At 44.6% G+C, this 19,760-nt stretch overlaps 1 protein-coding gene across 1 annotated transcript in view; it reads left to right on the top strand.

Annotated features, from left to right (window-relative positions):
* Nucleotides 1–294: 294 nt before the first annotated feature.
* Nucleotides 295–19,760, top strand: part of LOC310781197 (adenylate cyclase type 6-like) — a gene marked incomplete at both ends in the record, with an annotated part of 32,279 nt that continues 12,813 nt past the window's right edge. The window contains one exon of the mRNA XM_083641749.1: nt 295–1,233. Coding sequence (XP_083497875.1) covers nt 295–1,233 — 939 coding nt within the window. The remainder of the gene's footprint in view (nt 1,234–19,760) is intronic.

Genomic DNA, 19,760 nt, shown 5'->3' with positions numbered 1-19,760 from the left:
CTAGTTTCACCGGCAGGAGGCGTGTGGGAGGATCACGCTATTCCCCAAAGCAGGCGCCCCGACGGACCTGAGGAGGCACTAGTGCGGCGATCAGCACTCAAACCCCCACCGGCTTCCCACCCGCAGACACGGCCAATTGTGTCTGTAATTGTCTGACCAAGCCGGACGTACCGCTGTCGGGAATTGAACCCGGGTCTCCGCGGTGGTACTGTAGGCGTAGTGCTTTCAATGATCTAAATGTGGTGTACCTGTTTCTGTGCCGAACATTCCTCTGCTCTGCTCTCTCCCTACAGAATGTCCTGGTTCAGTGGTTTCCTAGTCGCCAGGGTGGACGACCGCAAGACTGCGTGGGGGGAGCGCAATGGCAAGAAGTCCAAACGGAAGGGAGGCTCATCTCTCTGCAACCCGCGGTACATGAGCTGCCTGCGGGACCCCGATGCTATGGAGCCCCCGTCTGGAGCCCCCTTCCATCAGCACCACCGCGGAGGCGTGGCCGGCGCCATGGGAGGCGGCAACTTCGGCGTCCGCTGCGGCTGGCAGGAGGACCACTACGGCAAGAGGGGAGGGGCCCCCGGGGAAGGGGTGGGGCTGAAGTCGGTCGACTTGGGCTTCGACGACGGCGGCGACCCGAAGGGGAGGAAAGGCGGGTGCAACGGGGGGAGCGGGGACACGGGCGACGAGGGTCCCAACGGCGCGACCGGGGGGGTGACGGCCGCGGACTGCTGGCTCAGGGTGGTGCAGGTGTTCCAGTCGAAGAAGTTCCAGTCGCGCAAGCTGGAGCGCCTGTACCAGCGCTACTTCTTTCGGCTGAACCAGAGCTCCTTGACCATGCTGATGGGCGTGCTGGTGATCGTCTGCGGCATCATGCTGACCTTCCACTGTGTGCACGCCGCCCCGCACGTGGCCTACGCCTCGGTCCTGTCGGTGTCCATGGCCCTCTTCATGGCCCTCATGGTGGTGTGCAACCGCAACGGCTTCCACCAGGACTACATGTGGATGGTCAACTACCTGGTGATCGCCGTGCTGGTGACGGTGCAGGTGTTCGGGGTGCTGATGGTGGCCCCCCGGAGCGCCTCGGAAGGCATCTGGTGGTCCGTCTTCTTCATCTACATCATCTACACGCTGCTGCCGGTGAGGATGAGGGCGGCGGTGGTGAGCGGAGCCGTGCTGTCCATCATACACCTGGTGACCACCTGGCAGATCAACCAGGAAGACAAGTTCCTCTGGAAGCAGGTAACACCTGGCGGCTACACTAAGTCATGTGATCCATTTGGTTTTCCCCCCTCTGATTTCTACTTGACTCAGATTGTATGTGGACATTTTTGTCCTGCCAAGATTTTATTATGACTTCTTATGTTTTTCAAAGTCTCTCAACTATGCAAGTAATAATATACTACTGTCTTCTAGTGATATGTTGCTATGTTAAGAAGTCATTATATGCATTAGGGAACTCATACTTTATTTAGCTGTGAACGCGACACATGGTTCAAGGTTCAAGGTTCAAGGTTTTTATTGTCACATACAGCATCACAGAAGCAATGAGCAGTGAAATTAGGGCCGCAGCCACTCCAAGACTATGCACATGCAGAGACAGACAAGACAACATAATACGGTCAAAAGTTAAAAACATAGTGCAGTCAAATATAGTAAGACAAAGCAGAGTGACATAAAAAACAACAAAACAGCACAGCCTACACGGAGCAGACGCAAAGGCAGCCATCGGTGACGGCGCCATTTACATTACAGTTACATCGCTGCATGTCTGGGCGTTTTGAAATTGGCCCTTTTGGCCTGACTTTTACGATGATAGTATCACTAAAATGGGCAGCGATACAACATTCAGTCTGCTGAGGCAGTACAGTACAGTACAGTACCGTACAGTACAGTATTATGTCATCAGTATATCATTGTGTTTTGTCCCCATGTTGCATGTACCATAAGGTTGTAAAAAGTATCGATCGATAGTATTTAGAAGTATCAATGCAAAAGATTTGAAACGGATACAACAATACTCATTTACAACAAGTATCGATAGTATTCGATAAGTATCAATACAATCAAATTTAAATGGATACAATACTCATTTGCAAAAGTATCGATACAAGCAGTGCTTAATGAAAAATGAAAAATGAAATTTCCCACTCCTTCCCTATCATTGGTGGGTATCTGTTGCTTCATCAAGCTAAAAGTGTTCTGATAGGCTGATGACTAGAGCAGGGCTAATTTGCTGTGTTCTGATAGGCTGATGACTAGAGCAGGGCTAATTTACTGTGTTTTAAAGTGAAGAACGTTTTTAATCAGTTTTTATCGGGCCTAGATTATGGAGAAGCGTGCGTCTGTCCATCCATCTGTCTTGGTTTATTTTTAAGCTTCTTGATGTGTTGTCACCCCCCCCCCCCCCCCCCACCACCACCACCTCCGTGGTATGGTATCATCGAGTATCGATATTCTCCTGGCTGAACGCTATTGAAGTTAGAATTTCTAGTCTGGAGACGACCCCTAAGTAGCAGTGTACATTGGGGGGCTTTGCTGTACAGTGTGTTGTTTGTGCGTCATGCCAAGGACCTAGGGGCTAGCTGAAGGTCAGTGGGCTGAGTGAACCGCCTCGGCTGCACGGCTGTGTGTGTGTGTGTGCGCGTGTGTGTGCGTGTGTGTGCGTGTGTGTGTGTGTGTGTGTGTGTGCGCGTGTGTGCGTGTGCGTGTGTGTGGTGTGTGTGTGTGTGTGTGTGTGTGTGTGTGTGTGTGTGTGTCTGCGTGTGTGTGTGTGCTGTGTGTGTGTGTGTGTGTGTGTGCACGTGTGTGTGTGTGTGTGTGTGTGTGTGTGTTTCTGCGTGTGTGTGTGTGTGCGCGCGCGCGTGCGTGTGTGTGTGTGTGTGTGTGTGTGTGTCTGCGTGTGTGCGCGTGCGTGTGTGTGTGTGTGTGTCTGCGTGTGTGTGCGTGCGTGTGCGTTCGTGTGTGTGTGTGACAGAGGGAGTATACGATGATGATATAAAGCAGTATCACTCAGGACTCTGTGCTCTCACACAAGGGACGCTTTGTACTTTTCAAAAAGGGTGGGGCCATGGGGGGGGGGGGGGGGGGGGGGGTGAGACTGTGGAGGGGGGGGGGGGGTCAGTATGGTGGCTGGTTGCATTCTGTACCACCATAACTGTTGTGTAACTGTTGGTATCCTGCTGGGACAGCATATGGAAAAACATCATGGAAGACCATTACATGAAAACAATAGGGGGGGGGGGGGGGTAGAGGAATTTGTTGCTGTTGTTAATGATCATCAGTCACTACCGTAGTCACAACTGTAATGTCTCCACTTTTAATTGAAGGAAAATGATTTGATGAGGATCTCCTTCTCTTTAAAAGCAGTGTTGGGGAGTAGTGAACTACATTGAATTACATAATTCAACTACATTCATATTTGCGTAGTGAGTCAAATAGTTAAATTACTTTTTGGCCATTTTTGCATAGTTTAACTACTCAAACTACAATTTTGAGCAATAAAATGAAAGGAATATATATATTTATTTTATTTGACCATTATGTTGAACCAGAACCCCCTTTGACAGGACTGTCCCTATTTCTCTCGTCCTGATCGCTTTGAAGGCAGCATAGACAGTGAAGGCAAGCCGAGATCCCACTAACATTACTGTACTTCTTGACAAGACACAACCTAGGTGGCCTCTGATTGGCTTGCCCTGATATTCTTACCCTAACCTTAACCAATCCTAGCCAAGTCGTTACTGGTTATTTGTCTGATAAAACAAAACTCAGAAGAACCCAGATTTGTTTACAACAACAAAAATACAACATCGAATGTATTGGGTGTCAACTATTGCAATAAACTCAATTGAGAGGCATATTTTTGCTGGCATTGTGCTTTTTTGTAGGCTATTCTATTTTATTTCATATATCACAGATGTACAATTTCTCCCAGGGTAACTTTTTTGTAGTTTCAACTACTTCCATGGTGAAGCAGTAGGTAGCTTCCTAAGCTATGCTTTCAAATGAGCTTCCCCAACGCTGCCTAAAAGACGGTGCTCTCCATTCAGCAAGATAGCCGTTCTCACATTAGTCAAATTCCTATGTAGAGAGACTGGTTGTCATGCACAATTTATGGCAGCGTTTTACTATTAAAACCTAAACAAGTCACTATCATCTCTTAATAATCATATTCTCATTAGTTCTTGTAAATCCATTAGGGAGGCAGCTTGGTGGGAACTCGGTGACGACTCGCTCCTTTAACATCGAGCGTGATGTACCGCCGTGCGATCCGTCCCGGGCTCAAACATTGTTTGCCATCGTTAAGTGAATGTCATGAGGAGATAGCTGCAGGCCACAGCGACGCAGCTCTTCTCTTCCTCAGGTCTTTTGTGTGCCGTGTGACACCGTAATCCACTGTCATCAATCACCGCTTCACGCTGGTGCGCAACTATTTCCCCTTTCTCCAATAACTCATTAACCTCAGCGGGTTTCTGTTGGTGGCGACGGCTACAGATAGTGATGAAGTTGTGTACGAGGAGGAATGACACGGGGGTTTGTAATTAGCATGCAGATCCCCCTCGTTGGTTCTATCTTTTCGTTACTGGCCGCCGCCTCTTTGCTGCCGCCCTCTGCAGATTTGAATTATGGTCAGTTGAGAATGAATCTATGAGCTCCATGTGGATGATGATGAGAAATGTAGGTTGTGGTTTTTCACTGGGGCATCTGTTCTCTATCATGGGCTTAAGACGAGCGCTACGTTGATTACTCAAAAAGTATGACTTCCTGCTGGTCACAGCCACAGAGTATCCCAACCTGGGAAGACCAGACGTAAGCAGCTGATTTCACTCAGTACGAATGCAGTCATTGCTGTTTGTATAGTTATTTGTGTATTAGGGGATGAAATGATAACCGGTTTAATGATAAAGCGTGATCAACTCCCTGATGGTTAGTATTACCGTTACACATTTTAATTATTCATAAAACCAGGTTACTGTGATTACCAGGTTACTGTGATTACAGCACTTTGAAAAACACAGTAAATCCTGTCCATCATCAACCAAAGTTAGCAACGGTCTCCCAGACGCAGGCGTGCAGCCTTAGTGAAATGATTTCAGTACTTTTTCAACATTTTCAGCACATTTTAACATTACCGCGGTAAAATAACGGTGATCATTTAAAAATTTGGTCACTATAATCGTGATATGAAATTTTCATATGGTTTCATCTCTAACAACACATCATAAAAAATCAAAGATAACGCGCTCAACTCCTTACTTTGTAGCAGGCTATGTAAAGTGGGTGCTGGATCCCCAAAAAACAAAGCCTAATTCAAAAAACGAAAAGGACAGTTTAAAGATTTATTGCCACATTGTGTGGCAATAAATCTTTAAACTTGGAGTGCTGTCCTTTTCGTTTTTTGAATTCATCTCTAACACAAAATATCACTATGGATGCTTGTTCAGATGCACTGTGACGTCCCTGGCTGGACTTCATTAGCCTTATTGAGGGTAAACTTGCAACGAACTGCCTGACCTGCCTCAGAGCCACAGGGTCGAGGGTCAGGGGTCAATGTCAGGGTAAACCTAATTACCCGGCCTGACTCACCAGCACTGTGTGTGCCCGTCTCAAAGATATCCACAGCCACATGCAGGAGGTGATTCTTCTAACCGTCGAAGGCCTTCACATTATCTCGCGTCATATCTCCTTTTTCTGTTAGTAATGACTGAGTTATATATAATTACTGTGCAACATTGCATTCACGTTGTTACTTTATAGTGTCTTTTACTGTAGTGTAGTTATTGTACTATAACAAAAGCTGCTGAATTTGGTTGCAAAATACGATCACTAATCTTTGAACGTGATTATATACTAGTGCAAAAAAAAAGACAAGATTTTTGTAATTTTTGTAAGCCTGACACAATCCATCTGCTAGTTGCCTCAGTTGTATCGCTCTGGTCATCGGTTGGTTAGTGTGATACTGTTACAGCTGTAGGATGGCTGAGTGTCTGTTCGTAGCTTCACCTTATAGTACACACACACATATACACACACTTTATAGTACACACACATATACACACACTTTATAGTACACACACATATACACACTTTAGAGTACACACACACATATATACACACTTTATAGTACACACACATATACACACTTTAGAGTACACACACATATATACACACTTTATAGTACACACACATACACACACTTTATAGTACACACACATATACACACACCTTATAGTACACACACATATACACACACTTTATAGTACACACACACATATACACACACTTTATAGTATACACACATATACACACACCTTATAGTACACACACATATACACACACTGTATAGTATACACACATATACACACACATATACACACACTTGATAGTACACACACATACACACACTTTATAGTACACACACATATACACACACTTTATAGTACACACACATACACACACTTTATAGTACACACACATATACACACACTTTATAGTACACACACATACACACACTTTATAGTACACACACATACACACACTTTATAGTTCACACACATATACACACATATGTTTGGTTTATGGCGTTGTCAGTCCTGACACTGTCTTGTGTTGTTGTGTGGATGTTGTTTAGTTTAGGCGTTGTCAGTCCTGACACTGTCTTGTATTGTTGTGTGGATGTTTGGTTTATGGCGTTGTCAGTCCTGACACTGTCTTGTGTTGTTGTGTGGATGTTGTTTGGTTTATGACGTTGTCAGTCCTGACAGTCTTGTGTTGTTGTGTGGATGTTTGGTTTATGGCGTTGTCAGTCCTGACACTGTCTTGTATTGTTGTGTGGATGTTGTTTGGTTTATGACGTTGTCAGTCCTGACACTGTCTTGTGTTGTTGTGTGGATGTTGTTTAGTTGATGACGTTGTCAGTCCTGACACTGTCTTGTGTTGTTGTGTGGATGTTGTTTGGTTTATGGCGTTGTCAGTCCTGACACTGTCTTGTATTGTTGTGTGGATGTTGTTTGGTTTATGACGTTGTCAGTCCTGACACTGTCTTGTGTTGTTGTGTGGATGTTGTTTAGTTGATGACGTTGTCAGTCCTGACACTGTCTTGTGTTGTTGTGTGGATGTTGTTTGGTTTATGACGTTGTTGTCAGTCCTGACACTGTCTTGTATTGTTGTGTGGATGTCGTTGACACAAGTGTTGTTGTGAGAGGTCAAAGACTGCCTCCTAAAAATACCCAGCCCTTGACGTTTCTGCTAACCGTTGCGTCACATGGAACAGTCTTATCAGAGTCTGCGTCAGAGCAACAGGCAGCTCGCTCTGTCTGTCCCCCCTAACAAACACACACACGTACGTACGCATACACGTGCACATGCACACACACACACACACACACACACACGCACACACACACACACACACACACACGCACACACGTACACACACACACACACACACACACACACACACACACACACACACACACACACACACACACACACACACACAGGTGCAGAGGCCACTCATATATTCAGACTGGAGGCACCCAAGTCAAAATCGTTTTGGTCATTTTTTCCCGTAGTCCTTTATGATGCAGAACCTAATGCATTTTGGGACAGATCTTTGATGAAAACAACAGAGACGGCACCTCCAGCCTCCGGGGGCAGTCACTACATTCCGCTGGCTTCCTTGTCAAGCTCCCGCTAAGCGTCTAAAGTGTGTTTTAGACTCATTAGATAAGATAAGCCAATAGTGTAAATAAGTAGGTGCTACTACTAATGCACCAGCGCGCGTAGTCTACTGTATACTCAGGCCTCCCGCGGTCTTTCGTCAAACTTTCCAACAGGTCCACACACTACGCAAGCGTCCAACTTCCAGGATGTTACACAGAGAATAAATGCATTTAAACCAGGGCGAGTCGTGCACAGTGTCGACTGTATCAAGCTGTTGGGCGGTTGTACAAAGGTCTCAGAGGAGGGATAACCTTGTACGCATCGTTCACAGGACGGGAGACAGCGTCCCAGCGGAGGAGGTGTCCGCCTTTGCAGGGCTGCGGCTATAGGATCAGACGCGCCGTATTATGAGGAGGGAGGAGGAGGCGGTGGCGTGCGATCGGAGGAGAATCCGATATTCTCCCCACGCAGTCCTTCCACTGCCTCTCCCCGATAAATAATTTGTGTGTTTAACGCGGCGGCAGCATTTTAACGAGGATACCTGTCACACGCACACTTTGCTCACAAGTCACAACCAGGATGGATGCTGACCGATGGGATCCCACTCACACACGTGCACACATGCACACGCACACGCGCACGCACGCACGCACGCACGCACACACGCACGCACGCACGCACACACACACACACACACACACACACACACACACACACACACACACACACACACACACAGAGCACACACACCCCTCTCTCTCTCTCTCTCTCTCTCTCTCTCTCTCTCTCTCTCTCTCTCTCTATATATATACTGTATATATATTAGCAGACCCAAATCTGAGCATACTTTTAACGTTAGATACGATTTTGTCCAATCTTTATTGTAGGCAGTGAATCTATGACCAAAACAATCAATCACTCTTCTCCATTCTCTAATTGTGTTAACTTCTGGCAAATGAAATAATGATGAAGTTGAACAATTTATCAATTTGCTGGGGACCCCCCTAAAGGAGCCCTGGTGGTCCTCGGTCCCCCACGTTGAGAACCACTCCTCTAAAGGCTCCAGATGGCTTCAAATGTGTTAGGATTTAGCTGTTTCATGATCGCTCAAGATAATCACCCCAAACAAGTTGAATCCTAAGAAGAATACAAAAACAATCCAACATTTTGCAAGTCTGTCTCTGCGTGACTGCAGTCCACACATTGTATTAATCTGATTGATAATTGTCTATATTTACTTTGATGATGATGATGATGATGATTACAAGCTGTGAAACCCCCCACCAATCTGTGGACCAGTAAGAGCACCGGGAAGGAATTATAGGTTTCGCATCACTTCTGAGAATGATGGGGGAAAAAACAGCACTGCTAACCAATCAAGTGTCTCCCTCAGCGCTTGTGTCCAGTGGTTGCCACGGAAACAACAACCACTCAAGCACTCAAGCCCCCAGTTGAGGCTGTTGTTGGTATACAGTTTGGCTACTGTTGTTGCATCGAGTGGAAGGCAGAAATCAGGTCAAAATTGATTCGTCCTGTTTTGTGTCTTCTGAGAATCAGATGCGGGAGGATACCCAGCGTGTCGGAGCTTTCCAGACATCCCACTCATTAGCTGCTGGACTGGGCTTCACGTATTGTTTTCCTCCCCCCCCCCGCTGCTGCTGCCATGGGACAGCCCATAATTAAACATGACGATGACACAGGGAGAGGTCATTTGAGTAGAGCGGGGAGGGGTGGGAGGGGAGGGCGCAGAGGATGTTGTTTTCCAGTTGTCTGGTTCAGGGAAGCTTATCTCTGCTCAGCCTAGCTATGACACTGCATGTTTGTGGTCCTTCTGCTGTGAAAATGGTGTAAGATGTGTTTTTAGGCCCCCTGGAAGCCTTATTGAAAGAGATACATGCTTTTGTAAGAAGAACGGCTTCTTGCTACAATAAGTGACCTGGTGACCTGGTTTTGTTATTATTGATTTGTGTTTTTAATGGCACATGAGTTTTATCGCTAAGTACCACATCCGTCTAATGTTGACATAGCTCTTCTGATAGATTTATTCTTTATAACAGCAATTATCCCTGGACCTATTGACTGTTCACTGTGTGAAGTCAAGTGTCCTTGCCAGTGTTGGGGGTAACTCATTACAAAAGTAACAAATTACATGTAATATATTACTTTAAGCAGTAACTCAGTAATATAACTTATTACTTTATAGGATTTCAGTAATATTATACCAGTTACTTTGTCAAGTAACTCTCAAGTTACAAATTGAGTTACATTTTTCTAAATCAAAGCACATATAAAAAAAAAAAAGATACAATCATTTCCTAATCAAACTGTGTTTTTATGCAAATAACCACTATAGATGACAATAACAAAGGAAAAGAATAACATTTAGAATTTTGTATTGTTTATACTGACTTCAAGGCAGTTGAAATAATTTTTCGGGATGGTTCCGGGGCGGCGATGTCATTCTGCTGCTGCTGTTGTTTTGGTAAAAGTAATGCAAAAGTAGTGTAATAAGCATGGACAGTACAGTAATAAGTAACGAGTTACTCTACACAGAAAGTAATATTGTAAAGTAACTTATTACTTTCAAATTAAGGTAACTAGAAATGGGCGCTCCAAAGCTGAGAGCACTTTATAATAGTCACACTCTCTCCATAAAAGTCACACCCCTCTGGTTGCCAACATGAATGTGTTTGGTGTGTAGTTTTTCTAATGTGAGCTTGGTGCCTGCAGCTTGTCCCTGCCCATACTTACAGTCACATGACTAAAGGAATAAGGAAATTGAACGTGACAGATCAGTATAGCTGGCTATCGATTATAGATAATTGTTTATACACTGCACACTTTCCATGTAACGGTGTACAATCTTTTATTTCAGTGTGAAGCTTCACATTGAAGTATAATCTGAAAAAATGTCTAAAGGAAGATGGAAAATCTAAAATGATTCATAGAAACCTGTGTGATCTGTCAGGCGTTTATGTTGACAGATAAGAAAAGAAAGTGTTTACACTCGTCCAAAAATAAAAAACGATTGCCACACCACAGTGGAGAAGGGGAGGGACGTCTGTGCATTCAGTGTGTTTTAGCTGGAGATTTGAAGTAGCCTATGTTTGTAATTCATTGTGACTGGCTTATTGAATGTTATTGATTGATTGATTGATTGATTGACACATTGGGGAACTGAAAGACAGTGTACACACTGCACCTCATTTCCTTCCACACAATTACACAAAGTAATGAAAATGAAACAAATTTTCATGCAAGGATTCACGACCCCAGCTACGTTTTGTGTTAGTTGCCTTAGTTTTGGAGATATCGGCAATAGAGATGTCTGCCTTCTCTCCAATATAATTGAGCTGGATGGCACTCAGCTTGTAGTGCCCAAGGCATCAAAAAAATACATTTGAAAAACTCAACAGCAATGTCTCTTTCCAGAGATCATGACCCCGTTACTCAAGATAATGCACAGACTTTGTTGTGAGCAGTTTCATGTAGGAACTGTTTTCTTTTGCAGTCTCATGTAGGAACTAGCTAGCAGCTAGCGGGTGTAGTTCGGTCAAAAGAAAATAGTTCCTCCATGAACCTGCTCATAAAGGTCTGTGGATTATCTTCCAAGAGACATTGCTGTTGAGTTTTTCAAATGTATTTATTTGGCACTTTGAGCACCACAAGCCGAGTGCCATCCAGTTCCATTGTATTGGAGAGAAGGCAGAAACTCTGCGGCCGATATCTCCAAAACTCAGGCAAACAACACAAAATGATATAGATGGATATTAAATAGCACTGCAGGTGAGAGGGAATATATGTCATTTGGATTTTAGGGTGAGCTGTTCCTTTAACTACTGCTATAATACTATTATTTGATACTGAATTATTGTGGCAGTTTTGATGCAAGTTTTAGGCGTTTCTCTTAAATTCTCTAATGTCTCCCGATGTAGAACAAGTGCATTTTCAGCCTGAGGAACTCATTTTACACCGTACTCGATTATCATTAATGCAGCATATTTCCATATTTTTATTTAGTATTCAGACCTGACTCAGATCTGATTAATGAAAGATTAGGATAACCTCTTACTACAGCATGAGGCCTCTCAAAAACAACTGTTGACTCAATCAGTTTCATTTATATTTTTATTCCCTATTCCCTATCCATGATTTTTACACTGTGGATTTCCCTTCCCCAATGCACAGCTGCCATTATGTGCATTCATATTTTCAGTGTAAATGATATCACTCATACTTGATCATAAATGGTACGTGTATGTCTATGTGCAAAGTCATCAAAAGAGACTTATAATTTCTCTGTAATGGACTTTCTCAATCAACACAAAGTTGGAAAAAAGAATCTCTGTAACGGAACTGAGAAAAATGTTCTGGATGGCTTTGGATGGTCGTGGAAAATCAGAAAGTAGTAATGGACTTCCTCAGTTTATCCCAGATCAGGATGTACATTTAAATATTTGGAGGAGAATGACTGATTTTCTTTTTGCTGTCACATTACCATGATCCCCCCCTCTTCAAGTGACACTGCTGCATACCAACTGTCTACAGACTCACTTACCTTTGGAAACTAAGAATACCTTTACACTATTTATTTGATTGATTGATCGATTGATTAATTGATTGATTGATTGATTGATTGACAGATAGATTGATTGTCCTGGAAAGACCCTGTCATTCTTCACAAGAAGTGAACTGAATCTTGTTTGCACTGTACAGGCGATTTTTCTCTCTCATCTTCTCTTCTGCAAGATAAACCTATTTTCTCTGCAGTCCCTCCAGAGCAGGACAGAGTCTCTCCTCTCTCACGTCCAGACCGGTGTGAGAGGAGAGCGCCCGGCCTCGGCGAGCGAGCGAGGCGCGGGGAGCAGAATGGCCAGGCGGGCGGGGCTTGACTCTTTATCTGCCCATGTGCTTCTGCTCATTTCAGATAAGGGCAAGGAGAGCTGTGTGTAGACATGAGGCTCAGGCTGAGTACACAAACCCAGCAGCTGCCTGGCACCGCACATATACACACACTCTTTCACAAAGGGCGAGCGACAGAGAGCTGGAGAGTGGAAGGAAGGAGAGAGAGAGAGAGGGAAATAAATGAAATGAAAAGAATTTGGAACTGATGCTCTCGAGGAAAGATAAGGGACGACCCGCGCGAGAGAGAGACTCTTGTGTTTTGTCGCGAGGAGGAGCGCCCTGTGTTGCGTGTGGGGTTGCCAGAGTTGTGTTTTATAGGCCCCTGATCTAACACAGATGTTGTAAAGAGTTCCAGATGCTTCTCAAAGGCCAAAGCACTCCGGCTGCACTCTCCCTGCTGGCCCCGTTTCAACAACAATATCCCATCAGTCATTGCTCCCACTGGGAAAATGGCTTCTAAATTCACCGTGTTCTTCTTCTGGCACAGCGCTTCCTGTACAGCGCTGTGCAGCTAAATGAACATGGATGTATTGAAATGACCTCAGCAGCACTTGATAGCACCGAAGTCTATTGGTTTACGAAGTTGAGTGAAGAATCATGATACTAGGGCTGGACAATTTTATCGATATTATATCGATATCATGATGAGACCAGATATCGCTTTAGATTTTGGATATCGTGATACGGCCTAAGTGTTGTCTTTTCCTGGTTTTAAAAGTTATATTTTTAGTCATCAGAATCACCACCAAGTATGTACACACGCATGCACACACGCACACACACACACACACACACACACACACACACACAAGGAATTTGTCTCCAGTATATATCCACATTAGTGATGATTAATCAAAACTCTCATGTAAATAGTTTGCGATATATTGTTGCAATATCGATATCGAGGTATTTGGTCAACAATATTGAGATATTTGATTTTGTCCATATCGCCCAGCCCTACATGATGCTGCGATTCTGATGAATTCTAATTCTGGGGTAATGGCTAGGGATGGGACAATTATGGAATTGCAGTATTATATCGCAATACAAAAATGTGACAATAGAGAGGCAAAGTGACCGCCTACTTCCTGCTTCAGCACTGTACCAGAGATTTTCATCCGCCATTTATTTTCCCATCCACATTTCGTAAAAGGCGTATAAAAATTGTTTCACTGGTTCAAACAAAACGGTACAGATATATTTAGAAACAGGAGAGATCGCATAACATTTTACTGGGACCAAAACATAAAAAAATGCGGGTTTAAAGATTTTTTTTTTTTTATGTTTTGTTGTTTACATTCTAGCAAGCCAATGGCATTGCTAGAAAGATTTGTGGGCTCAGCGATGAACATAATTCTGCACAGTCATACTATTTGTTACATGGTACTGTGGTTGTATTGAATCATCACCTATTTGAATCATATTGTAAGATTAGTACTGTAGGTTATATTGTCCCGTGCTGTAATGGCTCCGTCCTGTGTTATGGGGTCTAAATCAAAACAAAGACAAGTCATTTGGAGGTGGGCTCGCACAGGACCACCCCCACCCGCTGGGTCCCCGGGTTGCACCCTGTCTGAACCGCGGTGGGGGGACGTGGGGGACGGCAGGTCTTTGGAGGGAGGCTGTGGAATGTGGGCGACAGTTGCTAAGTGAAAGCTGCGCTCCCATCTCCGATAATTCACCGTCGCTGTGGGTGTGAGTCTCAGGCCAACACTAAGCAGAACCTTTCAGAAGACAGAGGCTCGGAGAGAGAGAGAGAGAGAGAGAGAGAGAGAGAGAGAGACACACACACACACACACCCTCTTTAGCAACTCTGACTTGTATATATGCATACAATCACAGTTATGATTCTGTTAAGACTCCTGTGATGTCTGCTGTCTTCACACAGGAATATTGACCAGTCGACTGATTGGACAAAAACTTTGTCAATGAAAAAAGATATCCGATAGATTTTGGTGTGATTGCTGGTATTTCCTTGTTCATACATGATGTAAAATTTAAGGGATTCAAAGTGTGAGTACGACGTCATACAGCAGACAGTTCAGAATGCCTGTGTGTGCGGCGCGCGCACGTTTCATGTTCGGAGCAAGCTTTTAGTCGGCAGCTTCGATGTTAACGTTGTTCATTCTCAGCGTTCTGAACATTTCCTTCTCTCCAATTGACATCCGGCGTTCGCCAGGGGTGTGTGAATAAATTAGCGTCTACACAATAGTAACACCAGGTGTGAGGAGAAAAATTTCAAGATCTTCCCGGACACGCTAGTTTTGCACATTTGCATGCATGCCGCGCGCACACGCCACACACACACACACACACACACACACGCCCCACACACACATACACACACACACACACGCACGCATGCGCACACACACACACACACACACACACACACACACACACACACACACATGCACACACACACGACACACACACACACACACACATGCACACACACACTCACACGTGCACATGCACATACACACACACACACACACTCACATGCGCCATCCTGTGATCAGTGTCTCGCCGTTGGGTGTTGGCTGAGTAAGTGGGATGGCGAGCAGGATGGGGAGGAGTTAAGGGAGGGGGAGGGGTCACCTCCTGCTGTGCTGCGAACACACTGAGAAAAGAGAAGAGAAAGACCCATAGGCCTGGCTGACATTCAGCAACAAGACATAATAGCAAACACCTCGGCCCTGACTCTGGGTTTGGGACTAGGTTAGAGACACTGCGTAACGCGTCATCATTCAGAAGCCACGCCCAAGACGGGGGAAAACAGAAACGCCCCCTCCACTCCTGGCGTTCTCCTATGTCACGTGCATGGTTGCGTGTTGCACAAAAAGATTGTATATACGGAAGATGAACACTCCAACTTACTTCCTTGACAGCTAGATCCACATTTTTCTTCTCGCCAATTCTCAATGGCTTCCTTGTTTTGCTCCGGAGTACAAAAAAACTTTAACTGGCGATTTTTTACATTTGTTGTCTGTGCAGCCCCACCACACAACAGCTTTTAGCTATGTTTAATTCAAGGAAAATCACGCTGATGTGTGGAAATGAACGGAGATTTTCCCCCGTGATGGGCGTGGCCTATTTCATGCGGTGTCTCTATTGTGTGGTTTCTTCTGTATTCTTCTTCTGTGTGCTCTCTGCCCTTCAGGGAACACTCTCTCCCCATTGAAAAGGGCTCCTGTGGCCTTACAAGTCCATGTTTATAGACTCTGTCAAGACCACAGACTTCCTGCCAAAGTCAATCCATCATAAAGCAGGAGGAAAAGTATTATAAATAAACTTTCTGAATGATTCCATTAACCCCTCGCTCCTCCTCGCCTGGCCCTCCGACGTGGAGGTGGACTCGTGAGGTGCACGGCGGTGGTCGGTGTTGGGACGTGCAGCTGTGGGTCAGCACTGCATCGTCCACTCCAGGTTTGTTTGGACGTCCCAGATCATGAGCCAGATTCAAACACAGTCACTTGTCACAGCCCTGCTGGTCAGAAGCGGCTGGACAAAATGCACATTTATTAGAGTGTATTGTCAACAGGTTAGCGTTTAGTTTGTGCAAAAAGAAATATATATATGTACGAATCAGTAAAATGTGCATAGTGTTATAAGTTTAGTTAAGTTAAGTTCTCCTTTATTTATCCCCATGGGGAAATTCATCCTCTGCATTTGACCCATCCTCTACTAGGAACCTTCCTAGAACTAGGAGCAGTGGGCAGCCGCAGTGCAGCGCCCGGGGACCAACTCCAGTTCTTTTTGCCAGTGCCTTGGTCAGGGGCACTGACAGGAGTATTAACCCTAAACATACATGTCTTTGGTGGTGGGAGGAAACCGGAGCACCCGGAGAAAACCCACACAAACACGGGGAGAACATGCAAACGCCACACAGAAAGGACCTGGGACGGATCGGGGTTAGAATCCAGGATCTTCTTGCCGTGAGGCAACAGCGCTAACCACTGAGCCACCGTGCTGTGCTGTATGTTCTGACACTTTGTTAATGGTTTTGGTAAAAATGTAGAAAATTACCCCATAATTGACTAGCAGGTCTGCAGGTAACAGGTAGCAGGTAACAGGTAGCAGATAACAGGTAGCAGGTAACAGGTAGCAGGTAAGTGCTGTCAAGCACAGCTCCTAAAGAGGTGGAGTGCTGTTGCGTAAACACAGGACCTTACTGTGTACTCTGTCAACCCACAAGCCGTGGCCCTCTTGAGAAAAGCAAGCAATTAGCTTTAGCCTGTGAGCTCAAACCCAAACACATGGAGGGTGATGCACACGTTGCACCAAACCTCCACGCTCTAAGTCATGCAGCATAAACAGGACTTATAGGAGTGATTCTGAACCTTTTTCCATAATTATCAAGGAGCCCTAATTTAGTCCACGTTAGGGCCATAGACCCCCCCTCTGATGAGATTTTGTCTCATGGACCTAAGAATGAGAATATTTTTGTCCAGAATTCCATCTGTATACTATTCCACTCTGTGCAGTGTAGACATTCTTCTATATGATTGACTTAACTTCTTGTTTAACTTCGAAGTTGAACAATTCATCAGTTTGCTGGAACTTCCTGAAGGAGGCGCTGGTGGTCCCGGGACCCCACGATGAGAACCTCTGACTGATAGTCTTGACTGTACGCATAAAAATGACAGGAGAAGACGTTCAACCTGCAAACACACACACATCAAGCTACAGGTTTCACTTTTGTCTCGTGGCTGTTTTTGCTTGAACAGTGAGAGTAATGTAAACAGAGCTGAGAGCAGTCTGAGCCATCTGCCTCATGTCACTGTGGTCTCTCGCTCTCTCTCTCTCTCTCTCTCTCTCTCTCTCTCTCTCTCTCTCTCTCCCTCCTTGCTCTATAGAGAGCCAAAGTGAACGTCACTTCCTGCTTCAGCATTGTACCAGAGATTTTCATCCGCCATTTATTTTCCCATAGACATTTTGTAAAATGCTTATAAAAATAGTGTTACTTGTCCAAACCAAACGGTTCAGATATATTTAGAATCGGGGAAGACCATATAACATTTCACTCGGACCAAAACTAAAAAACAACAACATCGAAAAAATATTTTCTTTAAATCCGCAATTTGTTTACGTTTTGGTCGGAGTGAAATGTTCTATGGTCTCTCCCGATTCTAAATATAGCTGAACCGTTTGGTTTGAACAAGTAAAACAATTTTTATAAGCATTTTACGCCATCTCTATGGGGAAAATAAATTGCGGAAGAAAATCTCTGGTACGGCGCTGAAGCAGGACGGGACGTTCCACTTTGCCTCTCTATACGGCTCGCTCTCTCGTACCCTTTCTTACCCTGTCATCCTCTCATTGTCTCTCCTTCCTCTTCTCTCTCTCCTCGCCACTATTTCCTTCCCATCCTCAACATCTGTCAGTCTTCCATTTTTATCTACGCTGTCCATAATTATGTCCATTATGCTGCTGCTGTCGTTCTATTTTCTACCCCCTCCCCCCTCTTGTTCTATTTTCTACCCCACCCTCCCCCCTCTTGTTCTATTTTCTACCCCACCCTCCCCCCTCTTGTTCTATTTTCTACCCCACCCTCCCCCCTCTTGTTCTATTTTCTACCCCACCCTCCCCCCTCTTGTTTGCTCTCCTTTTAAACTCATCATGTGCCATCATTACCCATCTGTTTCTATTCTGCTTCCTGTGATGCTCTGCAAAGCCTCTCTCACCTGGGCTCACCTTTATTTCTCACGCCTCCCGCTTTTTATACTGTCAATATTGTCTGATTCACTTCCACCTGTTTGCGCTCTTCTGTCAGTCTGCAGTATGCCCCGCCCCTTTCACTTGTTTCACAGACCGATATATAAGTTCATAGAAAAGATGAATAAATACATTTGTAATGAATTGACAGTAATAGGGATGCAAATTGTAATCAATTTCCTTATCGGCCAATCAGGTACGTTAACGATCAATTATCAATGAATCATGTAAAAAACTGCTTTTGACATAGAAAATATGTCATTTCAACATTACATTATCTTTACAATGACCACTGCCCGCTTACTTTCTTTTTCCTCTGTATATGTATATGTGGTGGTAAATCATTCCAGCAAATCATTTTAAAAATAGCACATAGCCTGCATTTTTGATTAATCCGTTAATATGTTTGATCAATCAAATTCTTAACAATCGATTAATCGATAAATCTTTAACATCCCTATAATTTAACCAACTGTCTCTCCAACTTTGGATTCATTTTGAAATAACTGTCCACTCCTGACCCACTAGTCTTCCAAATTGTTAGTACCCTACTGTTAGTGCTATTCTTTCCCTTAGCGTGTTGCGTTGTTTTTAGCGTGTATATTTAAACGTGAATGTACACCGTATTGTAATGACATTCAGAGCCCACTTGTGTTTCCATTCCCATCCACAAGGTGTCAGGCTTCACCTGTGTAATGTTTCTACCTGATGCTACCTTGGAAGCAAAAAGAGAATCCTTTGCGATGGTATTAGTGTGTCGGTGTTTGAGACAGGAAGTATCATCGCTGGGCTTCCTCTCGCTACGTATTTTAGTGTCCCAAAAGAAGCCTCTGGAGTGAAGAGCTCCACTTTCATGCTGTAAACAACAGCACATCTTTCAAGGCAGTGGCCCTGAGGCTGACAGGTCAAGCGCCGGACTACATTTCCCACGATGCCGTTGGGGACCTTCTCAGGACACTGGGTGATATATCCCATAGCAGGACATTATGAAAGCACTGCTGTGCCGGACTGATAGCAGGCTAATAGCTAATAGCATGCTGTAACATTATTAGCTGCTCATTGGACTGTGAGGGGCAAAGGGGACAGCTGATCCCACAAATAGGACCATTTCCTGCCAGAGGAAATGTTGTGTTGTGTGTGTGTGTGTGTGTGTGTGTGTGTGTGTGTGTGTGTGTGTGTGTGTGTGTGTGTGTGTGTGTGTGTGTGTGCGTGCGTGCGCGTGCGTGCGTGTGTGTGTGTGTGTGTGTGTGTGTGTGTGTGTGTGTGTGTGTGTGTGTGATGTCGAGGTGTGTGAGAGTTCATGGAAAACCCTTGAGAACTCCAGACTTGTTGTTTGACATAATAATGTATAGGATTGCCAAATAAATGACATGAATACAGAATGAAGTGTATAGAAACCATAAATAGACTTGGCAGAGGAGAATGTGCTGTATGTATTTGTTGCTTTTTCACTGACTGTACATGCGACTAAAAGTGT

The sequence above is a fragment of the Poromitra crassiceps genome (genome assembly GCF_964638095.1).
Source record: "Poromitra crassiceps genome assembly, chromosome: 8".
Taxonomy (NCBI): Eukaryota; Metazoa; Chordata; class Actinopteri; order Beryciformes; family Melamphaidae; genus Poromitra; species Poromitra crassiceps.
Note: the sequence above shows the minus strand (reverse complement) of the source record. Positions and strands in the feature narration are given on the sequence as shown.